Source organism: Scyliorhinus torazame, chromosome 5 (genome assembly GCF_047496885.1).
Source record: "Scyliorhinus torazame isolate Kashiwa2021f chromosome 5, sScyTor2.1, whole genome shotgun sequence".
In the NCBI taxonomy this organism is placed as follows: domain Eukaryota; kingdom Metazoa; phylum Chordata; class Chondrichthyes; order Carcharhiniformes; family Scyliorhinidae; genus Scyliorhinus; species Scyliorhinus torazame.
In genome coordinates, this window is record NC_092711.1 from 327,202,176 (window position 1) to 327,224,239 (window position 22,064).

General features: G+C 50.4%; 2 protein-coding genes across 2 annotated transcripts in view; both read left to right on the plus strand.

The window, feature by feature from the left end:
* The window catches only part of LOC140418127 (uncharacterized), a 58,552-nt gene extending 57,002 nt beyond the window's left edge, over positions 1-1,550 (plus strand). Inside the window, exons 10-11 of the mRNA XM_072501540.1 lie at positions 412-541; positions 1,472-1,550. Coding sequence (XP_072357641.1) covers positions 412-541; positions 1,472-1,550 — 209 coding nt within the window. The remainder of the gene's footprint in view (positions 1-411; positions 542-1,471) is intronic.
* A 60-nt stretch (positions 1,551-1,610) lies between these two features.
* Positions 1,611-22,064, plus strand: part of adgrg4a (adhesion G protein-coupled receptor G4a) — a 721,014-nt gene continuing 700,560 nt past the window's right edge. The window contains exons 1-4 of the mRNA XM_072501541.1: positions 1,611-1,687; positions 3,308-3,417; positions 5,488-5,692; positions 14,602-14,767. Of these exons, the coding sequence (XP_072357642.1) occupies positions 1,611-1,687; positions 3,308-3,417; positions 5,488-5,692; positions 14,602-14,767 (558 nt within the window). The remainder of the gene's footprint in view (positions 1,688-3,307; positions 3,418-5,487; positions 5,693-14,601; positions 14,768-22,064) is intronic.

Here is a 22,064-nt window from a genome sequence, read left to right on the forward strand (position 1 = left end):
GGCTGAGTGGTGGGCGGGGCTGAGTGGTGGGCGGGGCTGAGTGGTGGGCGGGGCTGAGTGGTGGGCGGGGCGGAGTGGTGGGCGGGGCTGAGTGGTGGGCGGGGCTGAGTGGTGGACGGGGCTGAGTGGTGGGCGGGGCTGAGTGGTGGACGGGGCTGAGTGGTGGGCGGGGCTGAGTGGTGGGCGGGGCTGACAGGCTGATTGGAATCTCTCTGCGCCATTTTTCTGTAATTAAGGCCCCACCTTGTGTCTGCTACGGCCTTTTAAAATCCTTTTACCGATTGGTGGCATGAAATTCACTTAGTACGTCCGCCAACGCTTTGATTTTAACAATTGTTTTGTTAACACTTTTAATAAATGATGTGATAAGATTGCTCGGATATTAATTTTATTACTTCACAATCGCTCCAGTGCCAGGTCTCTGCCAGAGAGAGTCCATCTTTACTGACTCAGGCGAATACACGTGGCCTCTTACTGAGCCTTTGAAGGTGGTTCAGCTAAAGTGCACCAACAAACCAAACTGCTACGCCCGAAGAGAATGGTGAGGAGTGCGAGTAATTATTTCAGAATCGAGAGTATGTGAGAACAGTGCATGAAAATCATAGGCTCAGATCCTGTTGTAAATATTTGCAACACGCATGCAAACCTCTGACTCACTCTGGGTTATTGTCCCTTTAAGGGCAACACAGCAGAATAAGGGTCACCTGGTCTGGGTGACCAATTGAAATTCAGAGTGTGGAATCACCCAGGGGGAGGAATTCTCCTGGGGTGAAGGTATTTTAGAATTGGTGCAAACACGCAGCTCTTGAAGATCCGGGTAAATAAATACCTTTTGTGTTCACTAATGAAGTCTGTGAAAGTGCATCTTTACATCTGGCGATGAGGATAAATTATCCTGACACTGTCTCAGGTCCAACACCCGTGAGTTCCCTGTTTTAATCGATGTCTGACAAAAAGAAGAAAATATACGACCCAGAATCCCTCTTTGGGTGAATAGACCTATTAACTCCTGCACAGAGAACTGGACACAATACATGGGCAGCACGGTAGCACAGTGGTTAGCACTGTGGCTTCACAGCTCCAGGGTCCCGGGTTCGATTCCGGCTTGGGTCACTGACTGTGCGGAGTCTGCACTTTCTCCCCGTGTGTGCGTGGGTTTCCTCCGGGTGCTCCGGTTTCCTCCCACAGTCCAAAGACGTGCAGGTTAGGTGGATTGGCCATGATAAATTGCCCTTAATGACCAAAAAGGTGAGGAGGGGTTATTGGGTTACGGGCTTAGGGTGGAAGTGAGGGCTTAAGTGGGTCAGTGCAGACTCGATGGGCCGAATGGCCTCCTTCTGCACTGTATATTCTATGTTCTATGGGGAACCTTGGGTATTATTCCCATGTAAAATAAAATAGGGCAGGAGGCGAAAGACAAAGCAATTCGCCCAAGTGTTTGTGGAACTCTGACCTATAATCTTATTCACAGTCTTACAGCCCCAAGCGCGCCCAACTCCAAACCATTCAGAGAGCTTGTGGATTTAGTGACGGCTCAATTACAAACTTGACCATCAGTCATATTCCACAGATTTAATTTGAGTGTGAGAGCCCCTGGTGTAGCGACTGTGATGGACATTGCTAAACTGAAGCAATTATCGGAATATTGTGATTTTGAGGCCACCCTAAATGACACGTTACATGATAGGTTAGTCTGTGGCAGAGTCTATATACCTCTATTCCCATTCTATTCATGAATTTGTCAAGACGCCCCTTAAATGTCACTATCGTCCCTGCTTCCACCACCTCCTCCGGTAGCGAGTTCCAGGCACCCACTACCCTCTGTGTAGTAAACGTGCCTCGTACATCTCCTCTAAACCTTACCCCTCGCACCTTAAACCTATGCCCCCTAGTAATTGACCCCTCTACCCTGGGAAAAAGCCTCTGACTATCCACTCTGTCTATGCCCCTCATAATTTTGTAGACCTCTATCAGGTCGCCCTCAACCTCCTTCGTTCCAGTGAGAACAAACCGAGTTTATTCAACCGCTCTTCATAGCTAATGCCCTCCATACCAGGAAACATCCTGGTAAATCTCTTCTGCACCCTCTCCAAAGCCTCCACATCCTTTTGGTAGTGTGGCGACCAGAATTGAATACTCTACTCCAAGTGAAAAATGAAAATCGCTTATTGTCACATGAAGTTACTGTGAAAAGCCCCTAGTCGCTACATTCCGGCGCCTGTTCGGGGAGGCTGGTATGGGCCTAACTAAGGTTCTATACAGCTGCAACAATACTTGCCAATTTTTATACTCAATGCCCCGACCAATGGAGGCAAGCATGCCGTATGCCTTCTTGGCTACCTTCTCCACCTGTGTTGCCCCTTTCAATGACCTGTGGACCTGTACACCTAGATCTCTTTGACTGTCAATACTCTTGAGGGTTCTACCATTCACTGTATATTCCCTACCTGCATTAGACCTTCCAAAATGCATTACCTCACATTTGTCCGGATTAAACTCCATCTGCCATCTCTCCGCCCAAGTCTCCAAACAATCTAAATCCTGCTGTATCCTCTGACAGCCCTCATCGCTATCCGCAATTCCACCAACCTTTGTGTCGTCTGCAAACTTACTAATCAGACCAGTTACATTTTCCTCCAAGTCATTTATATATACTACAAAGAGCAAAGGTCCCAGCACTTATCCCTGCGGAACACCACTGGTCACAGCCCTCCAATTAGAAAAGCATCCTTCCATTGCTACTCTCTGCCTTCTATGGCCTAGCCAGTTCTGTATCCACCTTGCCAGCTCACCCCTGATCCCGTGTGACTTCATCTTTTGCACCAAGGTCTGCCATGAAGGACCTTGTCAAAGGCCTTACTGAAGTCCATATAGACAACATCCACTGCCCTACCTGCATCAATCATCTTAGTGACCTCCTCGAAAAACTCTATCAAGTTAGTGAGACACGACCTCCCCTTCACAAAACCGTGCTGCCTCTCTCTCGGGGACGCTTCCTGGGGGATGTCCCGTTAAACGCGCACAAAGGAATATTCCAGAAACGGGCCTGCCTTTTGGCGTGTCTTCGGCATGTGTAATATTCCAAAGGACAATGGCGAGTCTGCGACAGGGGCTCTCGCGGGTTGTAGTCAACCGTGATGGATCGACAGAGGCCGAGATCTAGCAAACTTAGAACAGGCGTTCAAGAGATTTTCGGAGGCTGGGGTTTCACACATACCCCCATGTGGACACCCCACCACTTCACCCCGCACTGTGTGCTGTGGACAGTGTGAAGGTGACTCTAGCTTGTGTTTGTTCTGCTTCACAGTGAGCTGAGTGTTGTCGAAGACCGTTCAGAATGGTCCAGGCCCAACATGGAGCCTTGCAGAACTCTTCCAGACAACATCCCTGGTCTGGAAGTGATCGGGATAACTCCAGGTAAGGCCCACTGGGGTTTGGGAGTTTCTTTGGGTGTCATAAGTCTTCCAAAATTATTTTAGCATCATACCCTGTATTTAGCATCATGCCCTGTGTTCAGCATCATGCCCTGTGTTTACCATCATGCCCTGTGTTTAGCATCAAGCCCTGTATTTAGCATCATGCCCTGTGTTTAGCATCATGCCCTGTGTTTAGCCTCATGCCCTGTATTTAGCATCATGCCCTGTGTTTACCATCATGCCCTGTGTTTAGCATCATGCCCTGTATTTAGCATCATGCCCTGTATTTAGCATCATGCCCTGTGTTTAGCATCATGCACTGTGTTTAGCATCATGCCCTGTGTTTAGCATCATGCCCTGTATTTAGCATCATGCCCTGTGTTTAGCATCATGCCCTGTGTTTAGCATCATGCCCTGTGTTTAGCATCATGCCCTGTGTTTAGCATCATGCCCTGTGTTTAGCATCATGCCCTGTGTTTAGCATCATACCCTGTGTTTAGCATCATGCCCTGTGTTTAGCATCATGCCCTGTGTTTAGCATCATGCCCTGTGTTTAGCATCATGCCCTGTGTTTAGCATCATACCCTGTGTTTAGCATCATACCCTGTATTTAGCATCATGCCCTGTGTTTAGCATCATGCCCTGTGTTTAGCATCATGCCCTGTGTTTAGCATCATGCCCTGTGTTTAGCATCATGCCCTGTGTTTAGCCTCATGCCCTGTATTTAGCATCATGCCCTGTGTTTAGCATCATGCCCTGTGTTCAGCATCATGCCCTGTGTTTAACATCATGCCCTGTGTTTAGCATCATGCCCTGTGTTTAGCATCATGCCCTGTGTTTAGCATCATGCCCTGTGTTTAGCATCATGCCCTGTATTTAGCATCATGCCCTGTGTTTAGCATCATGCCCTGTGTTTAGCATCATGCCCTGTGTTTAGCATCATGCCCTGTATTTAGCATCATGCCCTGTGTTTAGCATCATGCCCTGTGTTTAGCATCATGCCCTGTGTTTAGCCTCATGCCCTGTATTTAGCATCATGCCCTGTGTTTAGCATCATGCCCTGTGTTCAGCATCATGCCCTGTGTTTAACATCATGCCCTGTGTTTAGCATCATGCCCTGTGTTTAGCATCATGCCCTGTGTTTAGCATCATGCCCTGTGTTTAGCATCATGCCCTGTGTTTAGCATCATCCCCTGTATTTAGCATCATGCCCTGTGTTTAGCATCATGCCCTGTGTTTAGCATCATGCCCTGTGTTTAGCATCATGCCCTGTGTTTAGCATCATGCCCTGTGTTTTCTTTTATTTCATTCTTAGGATTGTTGGTTGTAAAATCCCACCTGACTCCCCCAACATCCTTTAGGGAGGGAAATACAGAGAAACAGAGAAAATAGAAGCAGGAGGAGGCCATTCGGCCCATCAAGCCTGCTCCGCCATTCGTTATAATCATAGCTGATCATCAAGGTCAATACCCTGATCCCTCCCCCCCCCCCATATCCCTTCATCCCTTTGGCTCCAGGAGTTATATCTAATTCCTTCGGCCATCCTCACCTGGTTTTGCCTACACGTGACTCCAGACCCACAGCAATGTGGGTGACTCGCGGCTGTCCTCTGGAATGGCCGAGCCAGACACTCAGTTGTGTCGAAACGCTCACCATCACTAGATGCAGTCCAATGAGACAGTCCATGAACCCTTTGTTAAAGGTTGGCATTGATCACCCAGCCCTCATTACAGCCGGCACACTGAACAGGACTTGGCAACATCGCTGATTGGTGGAGTACTTACCAATCAGCAGAGGTGCCTGGGTCACGAGGCCACTATAATTAACTGATGGTTGTGATGATTGGTGTTTTGTTCAGCCAGTGGCTGGTGCACAGGGGTTGGTGGAAGGAAGCCATGTGACAAAGCTTTCCGGCATATGGCCCAATCGTTAGGGGTGAATGTGTGGGTAACTGCACCATGTGAGGTGGAACCTCAATCCTGAAACTATCGCCCATTAACTGTGTTAAACCCTATCCACCAAAATCACAACTCTGTCCAGAAATCACTCTCATGGCTTTTATTAAAAACAGAGAATGTAGCGGCTGTCGCAAAACACATCCTCTTGCTCACCAGCAACACGTGCTGCCTCTCACCAAAGGACCTGGAGATTGTTGTCTCAAAGACTTCTGACATTGTGGAAATGGCGATAATAGACTTCCCATTGGGCAAGAATGTGATGGGGATTACCAACAACATTCTGAACAAGACAGACAACCTGATTGGCTTCTCTGCAAGGTCAGTTCACCTCAATATCAAATACCCATTGTTAGGAAAACAAAGGTAGTTTGTATTGGTAAACGTTAGAAATACGGTATAATTTTAAGTGTGTTTAATTTAATCTTTCTGTGCTTTGAAGGGTAAAAGCCTATAGTTATATTCATGCTGGACAAAGGTGTTTGTGGAGGTTGGTTTCAATTCCCACTGTCGTTAGAGGGTTACGGCATGAAGAGTAAGTAGACCTGACAGGGCTCCTTAGCAACTAGAGGCCCTTGTAAGGATAAAAAATGCTTTTAAGTTTTAGTTTTAGTTGAATTTGTTGGCAGTTGGAGGTAGACAGTGAGGAAGAAGGCAGCTCACAATACTGCTGGAAGCAGATGGTTTTAGAAGGCGAAAGAAGAAACATCTCTCTCAGCCTTTCCAGAAGAAAAGCCATACTCTGGAGTAATGGTTAAGGAAGCAGGTGCTGGAAATCTAAAGACCAGCCAATTAAGGAAATGAGTGGAATGAATAGAAGTTTCCAAGAAGTCTGGAGTTAATGGAACAGAGGAAACTGGAAACCAAAACAGATGACTGTTCAAGAGAGTTGAAAAGGCATTGGATCGTGAGAGGCCAGAAAGATGTCTGCAGTAGTGCTAAGGTTTGTGAGAAATTCCTGCAGTTTGGGAGACATTATTTGAAATAATTGTGGAAATTGGTGGCTGGACCTCGGAGTTTGTGTAAAATCCTTTAAGTACAGGAAACCTGATGGGAGAGAGAGGTGTAAAACCTGAAAGTGAACCATTGGTGAGAGTTGCAGAGGGAAAGCCTCATTTAAAAAACGATTTGAAGTGTGACTTTTTGAAAGTGGGATTTGAAATCTCTCGTGTGGAAGCCGGAGTTCAGTGAAACAAGGTGGCTCACGGTATAAGAATCATCTGGGGGGGGGGATTTTGAGGAGCAATCTACAGACATTCACTTGGGTTCAGAGAGAAGTGCGTCTTACCTCAGTCATCTTATAAGTTCATAAGATGTAGGAGCAGAATTAGGCCACTCGGCCCATCGAGTCTGCTCCGCCATTCAATCATGGCTGATATTTTCTCATCCTAATTCTCCTGCCTTCTCCCCATAACCCCTGATCCCTTATTAATCATGAACACCAGATTTGTGCTGGAGGTGCTGCTCCCGACAGGGCGACAGACCGGGAGCTGGGTGCTGGAATGAACCAGAGTCATTCTTTCTTAGAACACAAGAACTCGGAGCAGGAGTCGGCAATTTAACCTCTCAAACCTGCTCCTCCGTTCAATTCGATCATGGCTGATCTCTTCCTGGCCTTAACTCCACCGTCCTGCCCGTTCTCCGTAACCCTTCAACCATTCAGTACCGGTCCCCACAAACGGCATTTGGGGTGTCCCGAAGGGAATGGGAGGTTCTGGGTGGTTGCCCTCTGGCACCCTGGCATTGCTGGTTCCACCCGGGCCTCTTGACACTGCCACCCTAGCACCCTGGCAGTGCCAGGCTGGAATAGTGCCCATGCTGGAATTCTGGCCTGGGGTGCCCTGTCTGTGAGGGTGGAGGGGGGTATTCCTCTTTGAGGCCCCAGGTTGCAGTAAAGTCCCATTCGATAGCGTGCGAGTGTCAGGAAATACCTGGCTAAACGGGCTCGGCACAGGGCTTTGCTGCAATTCGGTTAGATTGCATCAATAAATACTAAGCCGGTTAGCGACTGGAAATTCTGCGGCAAGTAACTCACCTCCTGACTCCCCAACGCTTTTCCACCACCTACAAGGCACAAGTCAGGGATGGAATACTCCCCCAGAATAACCAGAGGCCTTGTTTATCGTGGCCGGGGACTTCCAACAGGCCAACCTCAAGAGAGTACTGCCAAAATTCCACCAACGCATCTGTCCCACCAGGGGCCCCAACATCCTTGACCACTGCTACTCAAACATCAAGGGCGCCTCCTGATCCATCCCCTGACCGCACTTTGGGAAACCGGATCATAAGACAGTGCTCCTTCTCCCGGCATACAAGCAGAGCTAAAGCAGGATAATCCGGTTAAGCAGGTTGTGCAGTGCTGGGTCCGAGGCAAGTTGGAGTCCGTGGACTGGTCCATATTCAAGGGCTCAGAGGCCAACCTAAAAGAGTTTTCCACCACCGCCACAGACTTCATCAGCAAATGTGCGGACGTCTGCGCGCCAAAGCAGTTGTCTGTACATTCCCCAACTGGAAACCATGGTTTAACCGGGATATTGACTCCCTACTGAAGGCCAGGTCTGAGGCGTTCAACACAGGAGACCCTGATCTATACAAGAAATCTAGGTACCATCTCCGCAAAGCTATCAGGGACGCCAAGAGACAATACCAGACTAAGCTAGAATCACAGACTGACGACACAAACTCTCGTCGGTTGTGGCAAGGCTTAAACAACATAACGAGCTACAAAGCGAAGCCGTGTAGAATCTCTGACAGCAGCGCACCCCTCCCCGATGAATTCAATGCATTCTATCCTCGTTTCGAGCAGGAAACCAAGAAACCGCTGTCAACTGCCTCAACAGTCTCTGACACACCAATACCCACCGTCACAACTTCCGAAATCAGATCAGTCTTCACGAAAATAAACTCTTGGAAAGCAACAGATCCTGACGGGGTCCTTAGTCGTGCACTCAGAGCCTGCGCGGACCAGCTAGCAGAGGTATTCGCGGACATCTTTAACCTGTCCCTACTCCACTCCGAGGTTCCCACTTGCTTCAAGAAGGCGACCATTATACCGGTACCAAAGAAGAACCAGGCAACGTGTCTCAATGACTACTGTCCGGTGGCCCTGACATCAGTCGTAATGAAGTGCTTCGAGAGGTTGGTCATGAAGTGCATCACCTCCATACTTCCAGAACGCCTTGATCCACTGTCAATTTCGGCGGGAGAACAGCTGGTGAGTCAGTTTCAGCGGGAGCATTGCGGAAGGAGGTTGCTGGGAGGTAAGTCAACCTTTAAAAGCACTTGTCTTTGCAGGGGCAGGCCAGTCGATTTCGGCGTGAGAACAGCTGGTGAGTCAGTTTCAGCGGGAGCATTGCGGAATTCTCAGCAGGAGCTGAGAATTTTTCTTTTTTTTTTTAATTAGTTTTTTTAGGCGGGAACAGGAAGTCGACCCGCGGACGTCTGGGAAGACCCTCACCAATAAATTCTGGTGGAGAGGAAACCCGAGACACTACACGTGTAATATTTTATTATATTATTATTATTTTTTATAAAAATTTAATTTAGTTGTTAGCCAGATCTTGGTAGAAAGTTAGAGGAATGGCAGGGAAGGGAGTGCAATGTTCCTCCTGCAGGATGTTTGAGGTGAGGGATGCAGTTAGTGTCCCTGCTGATTTTACCTGCAGGAAGTGCTGCCATCTCCAGCTCCTCCAAGACCGAGTTAGGGAACTGGAGCTGGAGTTGGAAGAACTTCGGATCATTCGGGAGGCAGAAGGGGTCATAGATAGCAGCTTCAGGGAATTAGTTACACCAAAGATTGGAGATAGGTGGGTAACTGTAAGAGGGACTGGGAAAAAGCAGTCAGTGCAGGGATCCCCTGCGATCGTTCCCCTGAGAAACAAGTATACCGCTTTGGATACTTGTGGGGGGGACGACTTACCAGGAGTAAGCCATGGGGTACGGGCCTCTGGCACGGAGTCTGTCCCTGTTGCTCAGAAGGGAAGGGGGGAGAGGAGCAGAGCATTAGTAATTGGGGACTCTATAGTCAGGGGCACAGATAGGAGATTTTGTGGGAGCGTGAGAGACTCACGTTTGGTATGTTGCCTCCCAGGTGCAAGGGTACGTGATGTCTCGGATCGTGTTTTCGGGGTCCTTAGGGGGGAGGGGGAGCAGCCCCAAGTCGTGGTCCACATTGGCACTAACGACATAGGTAGGAAAGGGGACAAGGATGTCAGGCAGGCTTTCAGGGAGCTAGGATGGAAGCTCAGAACTAGAACAAACAGAGTTGTTATCTCTGGGTTGTTGCCCGTGCCACGTGATAGTGAGATGAGGAATAGGGAGAGAGAGCATTTAAACACGTGGCTACAGGGATGGTGCAGGCGGGAGGGATTCAGACTTTTGGATAACTGTGGCTCTTTCTGGGGAAGGTGGGACCTCTACAGACAGGATGGTCTACATCTGAACCTGAGGGGCACAAATATCCTGGGGGGGAGATTTGTTAGTGCTCTTTGGGGGGGTTTAAACTAATGCAGCAGGGTCATGGGAACCTGGATTGTAGTTTTAGGGTAAGGGAGAATGAGAGTATAGAGGTCAGGAGCACAGATTTGACGTCGCAGGAGGGGGCCAGTGTTCAGGTAGGTGGTTTGAAGTGTGTCTACTTCAATGCCAGGAGTATACGAAACAAGGTAGGGGAACTGGCAGCGTGGGTTGGTACCTGGGACTTCGATGTTGTGGCCATTTCGGAGACATGGATAGAGCAGGGACAGGAATGGATGTTGCAGGTTCCGGGGTTTAGGTGTTTTAGTAAGCTCAGAGAAGGAGGCAAAAGAGGGGGAGGTGTGGCGCTGCTAGTCAAGAGCAGTATTACGGTGGCGGAGAGGATGCTAGATGGGGACTCTTCTTCCGAGGTAGTATTGGCTGAAGTTAGAAACAGGAAAGGAGAGGTCACCCTGTTGGGAGTTTTTTATAGGCCTCCTAATAGTTCTAGGGATGTAGAGGAAAGGATGGCGAAGATGATTCTGGATATGAGCGAAAGGAACAGGGTAGTTATTATGGGAGACTTTAACTTTCCAAATATTGACTGGAAAAGATATAGTTCGAGTACAATAGATGGGTCGTTTTTTGTACAGTGTGTGCAGTAGGGTTTCCTGAAACAATATGTTGACAGGCCAACAAGAGGCGAGGCCACGTTGGATTTGGTTTTGGGTAATGAACCAGGCCAGGTGTTGGATTTGGAGGTAGGAGAGCACTTTGGGGACAGTGACCACAATTCGGTGACGTTTACGTTAATGATGGAAAGGGATAAGTATACACCGCAGGGCAAGAGTTATAGCTGGGGGAAGGGCAATTATGATGCCATTAGACATGACTTGGGGGGGATAAGGTGGAGAAGTAGGCTGCAAGTGTTGGGCACACTGGATAAGTGGGGCTTGTTCAAGGATCAGCTACTGCGTGTTCTTGATAAGTATGTACCGGTCAGGCAGGGAGGAAGGCGTCGAGCGAGGGAACCGTGGTTTACCAAGGAAGTGGAATCTCTTGTTAAGAGGAAGAAGGAGGCCTATGTGAAGATGAAGTGTGAAGTTTCGGTTGGGGCGATGGATAGTTACAAGGTAGCGAGGAAGGATCTAAAGAGAGAGCTAAGACGAGCAAGGAGGGGACATGAGAAGTATTTGGCAGGAAGGATCAAGGAAAACCCAAAAGCTTTCTATAGGTATGTCAGGAATAAGCGAATGACTAGGGAAAGAGTAGGACCAGTCAAGGACAGGGATGGGAAATTGTGTGCGGTGTCTGAAGAGATAGGCGAGATACTAAATGAATATTTTTCGTCAGTATTCACTCAGGAAAAAGACAATTTTGTGGAGGAGAATACTGAGCCCCAGGCTAATAGAATAGATGGCATTGAGGTACGTAGGGAAGAGGTGTTGGCAATTCTGGACAGGCTGAAAATAGATAAGTCCCCGGGACCTGATGGGATTTATCCTAGGATTCTCTGGGAGGCCAGGGAAGAGATTGCTGGACCTTTGGCTTTGATTTTTATGTCATCATTGGCTACAGAAATAGTGCCAGAGGACTGGAGGACAGCAAATGTGGTCCCTTTGTTCAAAAAGGGGAGCAGAGACAACCCCGGCAACTATAGACCGGTGAGCCTCACGTCTGTAGTGGGTAAAGTCTTGGAGGGGATTATAAGAGACAAGATTTATAATCATCTGGATAGGAATAATATGATCAGGGATAGTCAGCATGGCTTTGTGAAGGGTAGGTCATGCCTCACAAACCTTATTGAGTTCTTTGAGAAGGTGACTGAACAGGTAGACGAGGGTAGAGCAGTTGATGTGGTGTATATGGATTTCAGCAAAGCGTTTGATAAGGTTCCCCACGGTAGGCTATTGCAAAAAATACGGAGGCTGGGGATTGAGGGTGATTTAGAGATGTGGATCAGAAATTGGCTAGCTGAAAGAAGACAGAGGGTGGTGGTTGATGGGAAATGTTCAGAATGGAGTACAGTCACAAGTGGAGTATCACAAGGATCTGTTCTGGGGCCGTTGCTGTTTGTCATTTTTATCAATGACCTAGAGGAAGGCGCAGAAGGGTGGGTGAGTAAATTTGCAGACGATACTAAAGTCGGTGGTGTTGTCGATAGTGTGGAAGGATGTAGCAGGTTACAGAGGGATATAGATAAGCTGCAGAGCTGGGCTGAGAGGTGGCAAATGGAGTTTAATGTAGAGAAGTGTGAGGTGATTCACTTTGGAAGGAATAACAGGAATGCGGAATATTTGGCTAATGGTAAAGTTCTTGAAAGTGTGGATGAGCAGAGGGATCTAGGTGTCCATGTACATAGATCCCTGAAAGTTGCCATCCAGGTTGATACGGTTGTGAAGAAGGCCTATGGAGTGTTGGCCTTTATTGGTAGAGGGATTGAGTTCCGGAGTCGGGAGGTCATGTTGCAGCTGTACAGAACTCTGGTACGGCCGCATTTGGAGTATTGCGTACAGTTCTGGTCACCGCATTATAGGAAGGACGTGGAGGCTTTGGAGCGGGTGCAGAGGAGATTTACCAGGATGTTGCCTGGTATGGAGGGAAAATCTTATGAGGAAAGGCTGATGGACTTGAGGTTGTTTTCGTTGGAGAGAAGAAGGTTAAGAGGAGACTTAATAGAGGCATACAAAATGATCAGGGGGTTGGATAGGGTGGACAGTGAGAGCCTTCTCCCGCGGATGGATATGGCTGGCACGAGGGGACATAACTTTAAACTGAGGGGTAATAGATATAGGACAGAGGTCAGAGGTAGGTTCTTTACACAAAGAGTAGTGAGGCCGTGGAATGCCCTACCTGCTACAGTAGTGAACTCGCCAACATTGAGGGCATTTAAAAGTTTATTGGATAAACATATGGATGATAATGGCATAGTGTAGGTTAGATGGCTTTTGTTTCGGTGCAACATCGTGGGCCGAAGGGCCTGTACTGCGCTGTATTGTTCTATGTTCTATGTTCTATGTAATCCGCATACCGTCACAACCGGTCCACAGCAGACACAATTTCCCTGGCCCTACACTCATCCCTGGAGCACCTCAACAACAAGGACTCCTACATTAGACTCCTATTTATTGACTACAGCTCCGCCTTCAACACCATAATCCCAGCCAAGCTCATATCAAATCTGCAAAACCTAGGACTTGGCTCCTCTCTCTGCAACTGGATCCTCGACTTCCTGACACACGACTACGTGGCAAAATGTGGTACCAACTCCATCTGCAAGTTTGTTCATGACATGACATAGTGGGGCTGGATCTCGAATAACGATGAGTCCGAATACAAGAGGGAGATAGAGAACCTAGTGGAGTGGTGTAGCGACAACAATCTCTCCCTCAATGCCAGCAAAACTAAAGAGCTGGTCATTGACTTCAGGAAGCAAAGTACTGTACACACCCCTGTCAGCATCAACGGGGCCGAGGTGGAGATGGTTAGCAGTTTCAAATTCCTCGGGGTGCACATCATCAAAAATCTGTCCTGGTCCACCCACGTCGACGCTACCACCAAGAAAGCACAACAGCGCCTATACTTCCTCAGGAAACTAAGGAAATTCGGCATGTCTACATTGTCTCTTACCAACTTTTACAGATGCACCATAGAAAGCATCCTATCGGGCTGCATCACAGCCTGGTATGGCAACTGCTCGGCCCAGGACCGCAAGAAACTTCAGAGAGTCGTGAACACCGCCCAGTCCATCACACGAACCTGCCTCCCATCCATTGACTCCATCTACACCTCCCGCTGCCTGGGGAAAGCGGGCAGTGTAATCAAAGATCCCTCCCACTCGGCTTACTCACTCTTCCAACTTCCCCCATCGGGCAGGAGATACAGAAGTCTGAGAACACGCACGAACAGACTCAAAAACAGTGGGCTGGATTCTCCGATTTTGAGGCTATATTCACACGCTGGTGTGGGAACGGTAGCGGTTTGCGACAGACAAAATGGTGTAAAACGGCCACCGATCCTCTGTTTAGCTGGGGGCACCCGGCAGGGGGTTGGCACGAAGGTAGCGTGGGGCACCCGGCAGGGGGTTGGCATGAAGATAGCGTGGGGCACCCGGCAGGGGGTTGGCACGAAGGTAGCGTAGAGCACCTGGCTCTAGGTGGCCCGGAGAAATGCCGGGCCGTGGCTGCGAATGCTCACGCTGGTTACCTGCATCGGTTGTACCGTGCGACGTGGCACCGGCTGCTGGCGGACTCGACCTGTCAAATAGCGCCCCCACATTTGGCCGGCTCACGACCCCCGGACCACCCCTCGACAGTGCCGCCAGCCCCTGGCTAATCCCCCCTGCCCGCGGATCGGCCCTCCCCCGACTGTGGTGGTGCTGGACTGAGTCCGCAGTTGCCACACCGAGTTCCCGACGGATGAGACCACAGGCGCCCGACGCCATTGGGAACTCGGCGGGTCGGGGGCGGAGCATCGGGGTGGGCCTCCGGCAGCGTCGATGGTGAGGGGCACACTCTCCGATTCCGCGGGGCGCCACCCTCGATTCTCCGGACGATCGCTGAATGGGTGGGGGAGGGGCACGGCCTCGCTGTCTGTTGAGAGGAGGTGGGCTGACCAGAGACTGAACTGCTGTCAGATTCCCTTTGGGAACCGTTGCCCCACTCCCAGCCCAGCGAGGGGCTCTCTGACTATCCCACACCTCCAAACACCTCTTTGGGCTGAGTTGGGTTTGCTTAACATTTAGATTCAGTCTAAAAATTAATTCTTCCTTCCAGGATTTTAAACATTGTGGAAACAGTGGGAAGTAAATTAGAATTCCTGGGAAGTGAAATCAACATCACCACGGGAACCGTCTGCATTGCTTTGGTCAAAGTCGATTTCATTCACTTCTGGGGGATCGCCTTTGGTGTGATGTCATACATCGATGGGTTTATTCAACAGGTAAGGAGGAAACCGGCCTGGGTGGGGGTGCCGGGGGGAGGGGGCAGGGGGGTGACTGGGAGGGGGCAGGGGCCTGGCGGAGGGGTGGTGGGGGAGAGGGGGGAAGGGGGTGCAATGACGGGAGGGGGGCAGGGGGGTGGTGGGGGGGGGAGGGGGGAGAGGGGGTAAGGGGGCGTGGTGGGGGTTGGTGGGGGAGGCGGGCGGTGGGGGGAGGTGGGCAGAGGGGTGGGGAGAGGGGTGGCGGGGGGTGGCAGGGGGAGGGGGCAGGCGCGTGGTGGAGGAGGGTGCAGGGGGAGAGTGGTGGTGCGGGGTGGCGTGGGGAGGCGGGATGAGGATGGTGGGGGAGGGGGAGAAGGGGGATGGGGATGGGGGGAAGGGGGATGGTGGGGGGGGAGAGGGAGCAGGGGGATGGTGGGGGAGGGGGTGTGGTAGGGGAAGGGGGCGGGGGGGTGGAGGGGGTAGGGGGGTAGGGGGTGTGGCGGGGAAGAGGGGCAGGGCGATGGTGGGGGGGATGGTGGGGGGGAGGGGGACAGGGGGATGGTGGGGGGGAGGGGGCAGTGGGGTGTCGGGGGGTGGCCAGGGGGTGGACAGGGATTGGCCAGGGGGTGGCCAGGGGGTGGTCAGGGGGTGGTCAGGGGGTGGTCAGGGGGTGGCCAGGGGGTGACCTGTGTGATCGTATTTGGCAGAATGTGTCCACGGCACGGATCCGGCCATTCTCCGGCCGATTTTGACGTGGGAACCGGGAGTTTCTCCCGGCGCAGCCCCTAGTCCCTCACCGGTCCCGGGATCGGGGTGGGTTCCGCGCCGATACCCGCTGGAATGGAGGATCCTGCCCCATGTCTCTGTAATCATTCTCATTGATTTCTGTTTCTCCAATTCATCCATCTTATTACAAATGCATGAGCATTCCAGCAAAATGTCTTTCATTCTATGTTTTCATAATTTTTCCTACTCTCGATGCAATTTGTTTCTTTTGCCCTTTCCCGCGACACTCTTTATTTCATTATTATTGTCTTGCCCTTTTTCTTTCACTTTCTAAATCTCTGCTTGCATGACCCCCCCCCCCCCCCCATTGTACCCCCTCTGTAGCACTAGTGATACAATTCAGGAGGACATTGTGCTAAGATTGCTGTTTGTCATTTTTATCAATGACCTAGAGGAAGGCGCAGAAGGGTGGGTGAGTAAATTTGCAGACGATACTGTCATGATATTCAAACACACACATCATGATGGACACACTAACAGGCAAATCAGAGTACACAACACCACAACCAATCACAGACAAGAACACCAACCACATAAAAAGCACGAGCACGACACCTGGAGGTCAGTAGGTCTGGGGAGAAGGGAACAAGACAGAGCTGTTGAAACACCACAAGCAGGGAGCCCCCCACGTGCAGAGTGCAAAGACCAAGTTGTAAATAGTGAGTTTAAATAAACAAGCGTTGTACCATATGCAACTGTGTTGGCTCATCTGTGTGTCAGAACACCCAACACCACATGGTACAGGAGTGGATCGATACCTGCCTACTAACCTGCCATTCTGGACATGGACCACACCGGCAAACCGCAGCCGATGCAAGTCACGGGGAACCTAGGCACCAACTGGAAGCTCTACAGGCAGCGATTTGACCTGTACATCCGTGCCACCGAAAAACAGAATGCCTCGGATGATTCGAAGATTGCAATGCTCCTCTTCTACGCAGGCCAGCACCCAACCGATGTCTTTAATTCACTGGTGTTCGAAGAAGGCGAAAACCAGGCCAAATATGACACGGTCATCCTCAAACTGGACCAGCACTTTCAAGTTGAAGTAAACGAAAGTTTTGAAAGATACATCTTTCAGCAACGCCTGCAAGGTAAGGAGGAGCTTTTTCAACCCTTTTTGACGCACCTCCGGATTCTAGCGCAGTCCTGCGGTTACGGCACCACTACAGAGTCCATGATCAGGGACCAGATTGTTTTTGGCGTTGCCTCTAGTGGCCTACGCCAGCAGCTTCTTAAAATAAAAAGCCTCACCTTAGCGTCTGCTGTGGAAGCCTGTGTCCTCCATGAAAATGCTACCTGCCGTTTTGCCCGATTTCAGGCGTCCGAGTTGGCACGGAGGGGGTCCCCAGCCGTCGAATCGGCCAGCCAGGCCGCCCACGACGTCGAACGCATCCAGGCCGTCGATTTCTTCCCGCCCCACGGCCCGGACGACAGCGGCCGCTTCCCGCGCTTTTCGCGGTCTCCCGCGCAGGTGCGCGCCAAAAATAACGGCCACAACGAGGGACGCACTGCGCAGGCGCGCCCACCGCAAGATCGCACTGCGCATGCGCAGTGGCGCAACGAACGCCGTGACGTCATGACGTGCAGCAATTGTGGAGGTCTACACTTAAAAGGGCAATGTCCTGCAAAAAACCGACAGTGCAACAGATGTGCCATGATGGGCCACTACGCAGCCCGCTGTCGTGCGGCTCAACCCATGGATCCGGCGCATCCTCGACAACCTCGCGCACGAGTCAGGACCGTCCAGCCCACGCATCAAGACTTCCAGTTAAGTGATGCAGATGACCAGGATGCCTTCCGAGTTGCCGTCATTGATGTCAACAAGGTCAATGCCATCAATCCAGCCGATGAGTGGTGTGCCACCCTGACGGTCAACCGATCGCGCGTCGCCTTCCGTCTGGACACCGGCGCATCCGCCAACCTGATTGCTTACTCTGCAGTCCAGGCCATGAAGGTCAAACCACCCATCACACCATCCCGGCTTAAGATGGTTGACTATAACGGGAACGTTATCCCGTCCATAGGATCTTGCCAGCTACAGGTGACTCACAAGAGGTACACGGCCACACTCCCCTTCGAAGTTGTGGGCTCATCAAAGGAGCTCAAGCACAAACTGGTCACGGCACCAGTGCTGGCCTTCTTTGACACGACTCGCCCTACAAAGATCTCAACAGACGCCAGCCAATCTGGTATTGGAGCGGTACTCCTGCAAAAAGACAGCACGTCATCATGGGCCCCGGTTGCGTATGCCTCACGAGCCATGACCCCTACCGAACAGCGCTACGCGCAAATCGAAAAAGAATGCCTGGGCTTGTTAACTGGACTGGACAAGTTCCACGACTATGTGTATGGCCTGCCACGATTCACGGTCGAAACTGACCACCGCCCCCTGGTCAACATCATTAACAAAGACCTGAACGACATGACTCCTCGCCTCCAGCGCATCTTACTTAAACTCAGGAGGTACGATTTTGAACTGATCTACACTCCGGGGAAGGAACTCATCGTGGCGGACACTCTTTCCCGAGCAGTGAGCACACCACCAGATGCAGAGGGGTTCGTGCGTCAAATTGAGGCACACGTGACTCTGACAGCAGCAAATATGCCAGCTGATGATCCTAGTCTGGCCCACATACGCGCAGAGACGGCGACTGACCCTCTGCTGCAGCGAGTGATGCGCCACATGACGGAAGGGTGGCTAAAAGGGCAGTGCCCCCAGTTTTATAATGTGCGAGATGATCTCACCAATATAGACGGGGTCCTTATGAAATCGCATAGGATCGTTATTCCACACAGTGTGCGCCAGATGATTCTTCGTCAACTACACGAAGGCCACTTGGGCGTCGAAAAATGCAGACGAAGGGCCCGGGAGGCGGTATATTGGCCGGGTATTAATGAAGACATAGCCAACATGGTGCTCAACTGCACAACATGTCAGAGGTTTCAGCCGGCGCAACCTCCGGAAACACTTCTACCACACGAGATGGTGACGTCCCCCTGGGCGAAGGTGGGTGTGGACCTATTTCACGCGCTCGGCAGAGATCACATTGTTATTATAGACTACTTCTCAAACTACCCGGAAGTCATGCCTCTCCATGATCTGACGTCGTCCGCAGTCATTGGGGCCTGCAAGGAAACGTTTGCTCGCCATGGCATTCCAAGGACTGTCATGTCAGACAATGGACCTTGTTTCGCCAGCCGTGAATGGTCGTCCTTTGCCGCAGCATATGGTTTCACTCATGTGACATCCAGCCCTCTGCATCCACAATCGAACGGGAAGGCTGAAAAGGGTGTCCACATCGCAAAGCGGCTCCTGTGCAAGGCGGCTGATGCCGGATCGGACTTTAACCTTGCCTTGCTGGCCTATCGATCGGCCCCGTTATCCACGGGCCTCTCGCCAGCGCAGCTACTAATGGGTCGCTCCCTCAGGACGACGGTACCTTCCGTCCTGGCACCGACAACAGACAATGAGGCGGTTCTTCGGAACATGCAACTGCAGCGTGATCGCCAGAAAGGTCGGTACGACACACGAGCGACGGACCTGCCCCCCCTGTCCTCCGGAGACAAAGTACGCGTCCATCAACCGTATGGTGGCTGGTCAGCACCGGCCGAAGTCCTCCGACAAGTGGCTCCCCGCTCGTTCCTGGTTCGCATGCCGGATGGTTCCGTGCGTCGCCGCAATCGGCGCGCCCTTCGCCGACTTCCACGCTCACAGCCACACAACACGCCAGATCCTCAACAGGCTTCCGAGGATGACTTTGTGGAGCTGCCGCACATCACGCCCTTTCCATCGCCACCCATGGCCATGCCTGCACAGCAGCCGGTGGTTCTTGATCCACCCTTGAGGCGGTCAACCCGAATTCGTCGCAAACCCATTAGAATGGACTTATAATACAGTTCATATGTTTAATAAGTTGGACAATTTTACATGATAACCTGTTGTTGTTTATCGTTCCAGATGTCGTCTGACTGGACAACTGTTCAAATTTTTTTTCTTCTTCTCTCGTTCGCATTTCCGTTATGTTATGGTACAACTGGATTCATGTGACGCACTCGACATCGCCCCATGTACATAGTTCCGTCATAGACACATGCTGCACACGACACACACACACTCTTAGATGCACTCACGTCACGATCATATTTATTACCACGTAGGCACATATCTTTGTAAAAAGGGGGGATGTCATGATATTCAAACACACACATCATGATGGACACACTAATAGGCAAATCAGAGTACACAACACCACAACCAATCACAGACAAGAACACCAACCACATAAAAAGCACGAGCACGACACCTGGAAGTCAGTAGGTCTGGGGAGAAGGGAACAAGACAGAGCTGTTGAAACACCACAAGCAGGGAGCCCCCCACGTGCAGAGTGCAAAGACCAAGTTGTAAATAGTGAGTTTAAATAAAGAAGCGTTGTACCATATGCAACTGTGTTGGCTCATCTGTGTGTCAGAACACCCAACACCACAGATACTAAAGTCGGTGGTGTTGTCGATAGTGTGGAAGGATGTAGCAGGTTACAGAGGGATATAGATAAGCTGCAGAGCTGGGCTGAGAGGTGGCAAATGGAGTTTAATGTAGAGAAGTGTGAGGTGATTCACTTTGGAAGGAATAACAGGAACGCGGAATATTTGGCTACTGGTAAAGTTCTTGGAAGTGTGGATGAACAGAGGGATCTAGGTGTCCATGTACATAGATCCCTGAAAGTTGCCACCCATAGATCCCTGAAAGTTGATAGGGTTGTGAAGAAGGCCTATGGAATGTTGGCCTTTATTGGTAGAGGGATTGAGTTCCGGAGTCGGGAGGTCATGTTGCAGCTGTACAGAACTCTGGTACGGCCGCATTTGGAGTATTGCGTACAGTTCTGGTCACCGCATTATAGGAAGGACGTGGAGGCTTTGGAGCGGGTGCAGAGGAGATTTACCAGGATGTTGCCTGGTATGGAGGGAAAATCTTATGAGGAAAGGCTGATGGACTTGAGGTTGTTTTCGTTGGAGAGAAGAAGGTTAAGAGGAGACTTAATAGAGGCATACAAAATGATCAGGGGGTTGGATAGGGTGGACAGTGAGAGCCTTCTCCCGCGGATGGAAATGGCTGGCACGAGGGGACATAGCTTTAAACTGAGGGGTAATAGATATAGGACAGAGGTCAGAGGTAGGTTCTTTACGCAAAGAGTAGTGAGGCCGTGGAATGCCCTACCTGCTACAGTAGTGAACTCGCCAACATTGAGGGCATTTAAAAGTTTATTGGATAAACATATGGATGATAATGGCATAGTGTAGGTTAGATGGCTTTTGTTTCGGTGCAACATCGTGGGCCGAAGGGCCTGTACTGCGCTGTATTGTTCTATGTTCTATCCCAGTTGGTATTATAACCGGATGGGAAGATCCCGGAATGGAACCCAGGCTTCTCAGACTGGCAGCAGACTTCTGCGTCTGCTGGATCCTCCGCTTCGCTGGCAGAGCGCCCATGCCCTCGGGTTTCCTGACAGTGTGGGGTGGGCACAATGGGAAACCCCACTGGTTGGATGCAGGAACGGACAATCCCGCTGCCGGTGAGGGTGCGCTGTGCGGAAAGCGAGGCTGGCAGGACGGAGAAACCTGACCCATAACTTTCACAATTTTGAACACGTGGAGGAACAGAGTAACAGGACGGCTACTAGTTTTAACAACAGGAACAAAAACATTCCTCAAACATGGAAAAATTGGATTGTAATACAATGTTCCTTTAATTCCCCCCTTAGCTTAACAAACCAACAGATTTTAATTTAACACAAAGTACATTTTATGCTACAATGGTCTCATTAACACAAAGTCCCTTTTAAGCAAACAGCATGACTGAGGTAAGACGCACTCCTCTCTGAACCCAAGTGAATGTCTGTAGATTGCTCCTCAAAATCCCCCCCCCAGATGATTCTTATACCGTGAGCCACCTTGTTTCACTGAACTCCGGCTTCCACACGAGAGATTTCAAATCCCACTTTCAAAAAGTCACACTTCAAATTGTTTTTTAAATGAGGCTTTCCCTCTGCAGCTCTCACCAATGGTTCACTTTCAGGTTTTACACCTCTCTCTCCCATCAGGTTTCCTGTACTTAAAGGATTTTACACAAACTCCGAGGTCCAGCCACCAATTTCCACAATTATTTCAAATAATGTCTCCCAAACTGCAGGAATTTCTCACAAACCTTAGCACTACTGCAGACATCTCTCCAGCCTCTCACGATATTACAATCCCGACCAGACCTCAACAGTGACTCGGATACTGGACCGAAACTCCAATATTTTAGTTTATTTTACGACTGCACGGAAAGAACGATTCGCTCCTGGAGGGATTGCACGGAGAGATAGAACTTGGTTATTTTTAAAACAAAACTTTATTATGAATACAACATTATACTCTTTCACTTCAAACTTGCAAAGAACAGCACACCCACACACCTTAAAACTACCATTCAATTTCCCATCAAACAACAGGAGAATACACACGCAGCTTCCAATCCAGCTCCGACGTG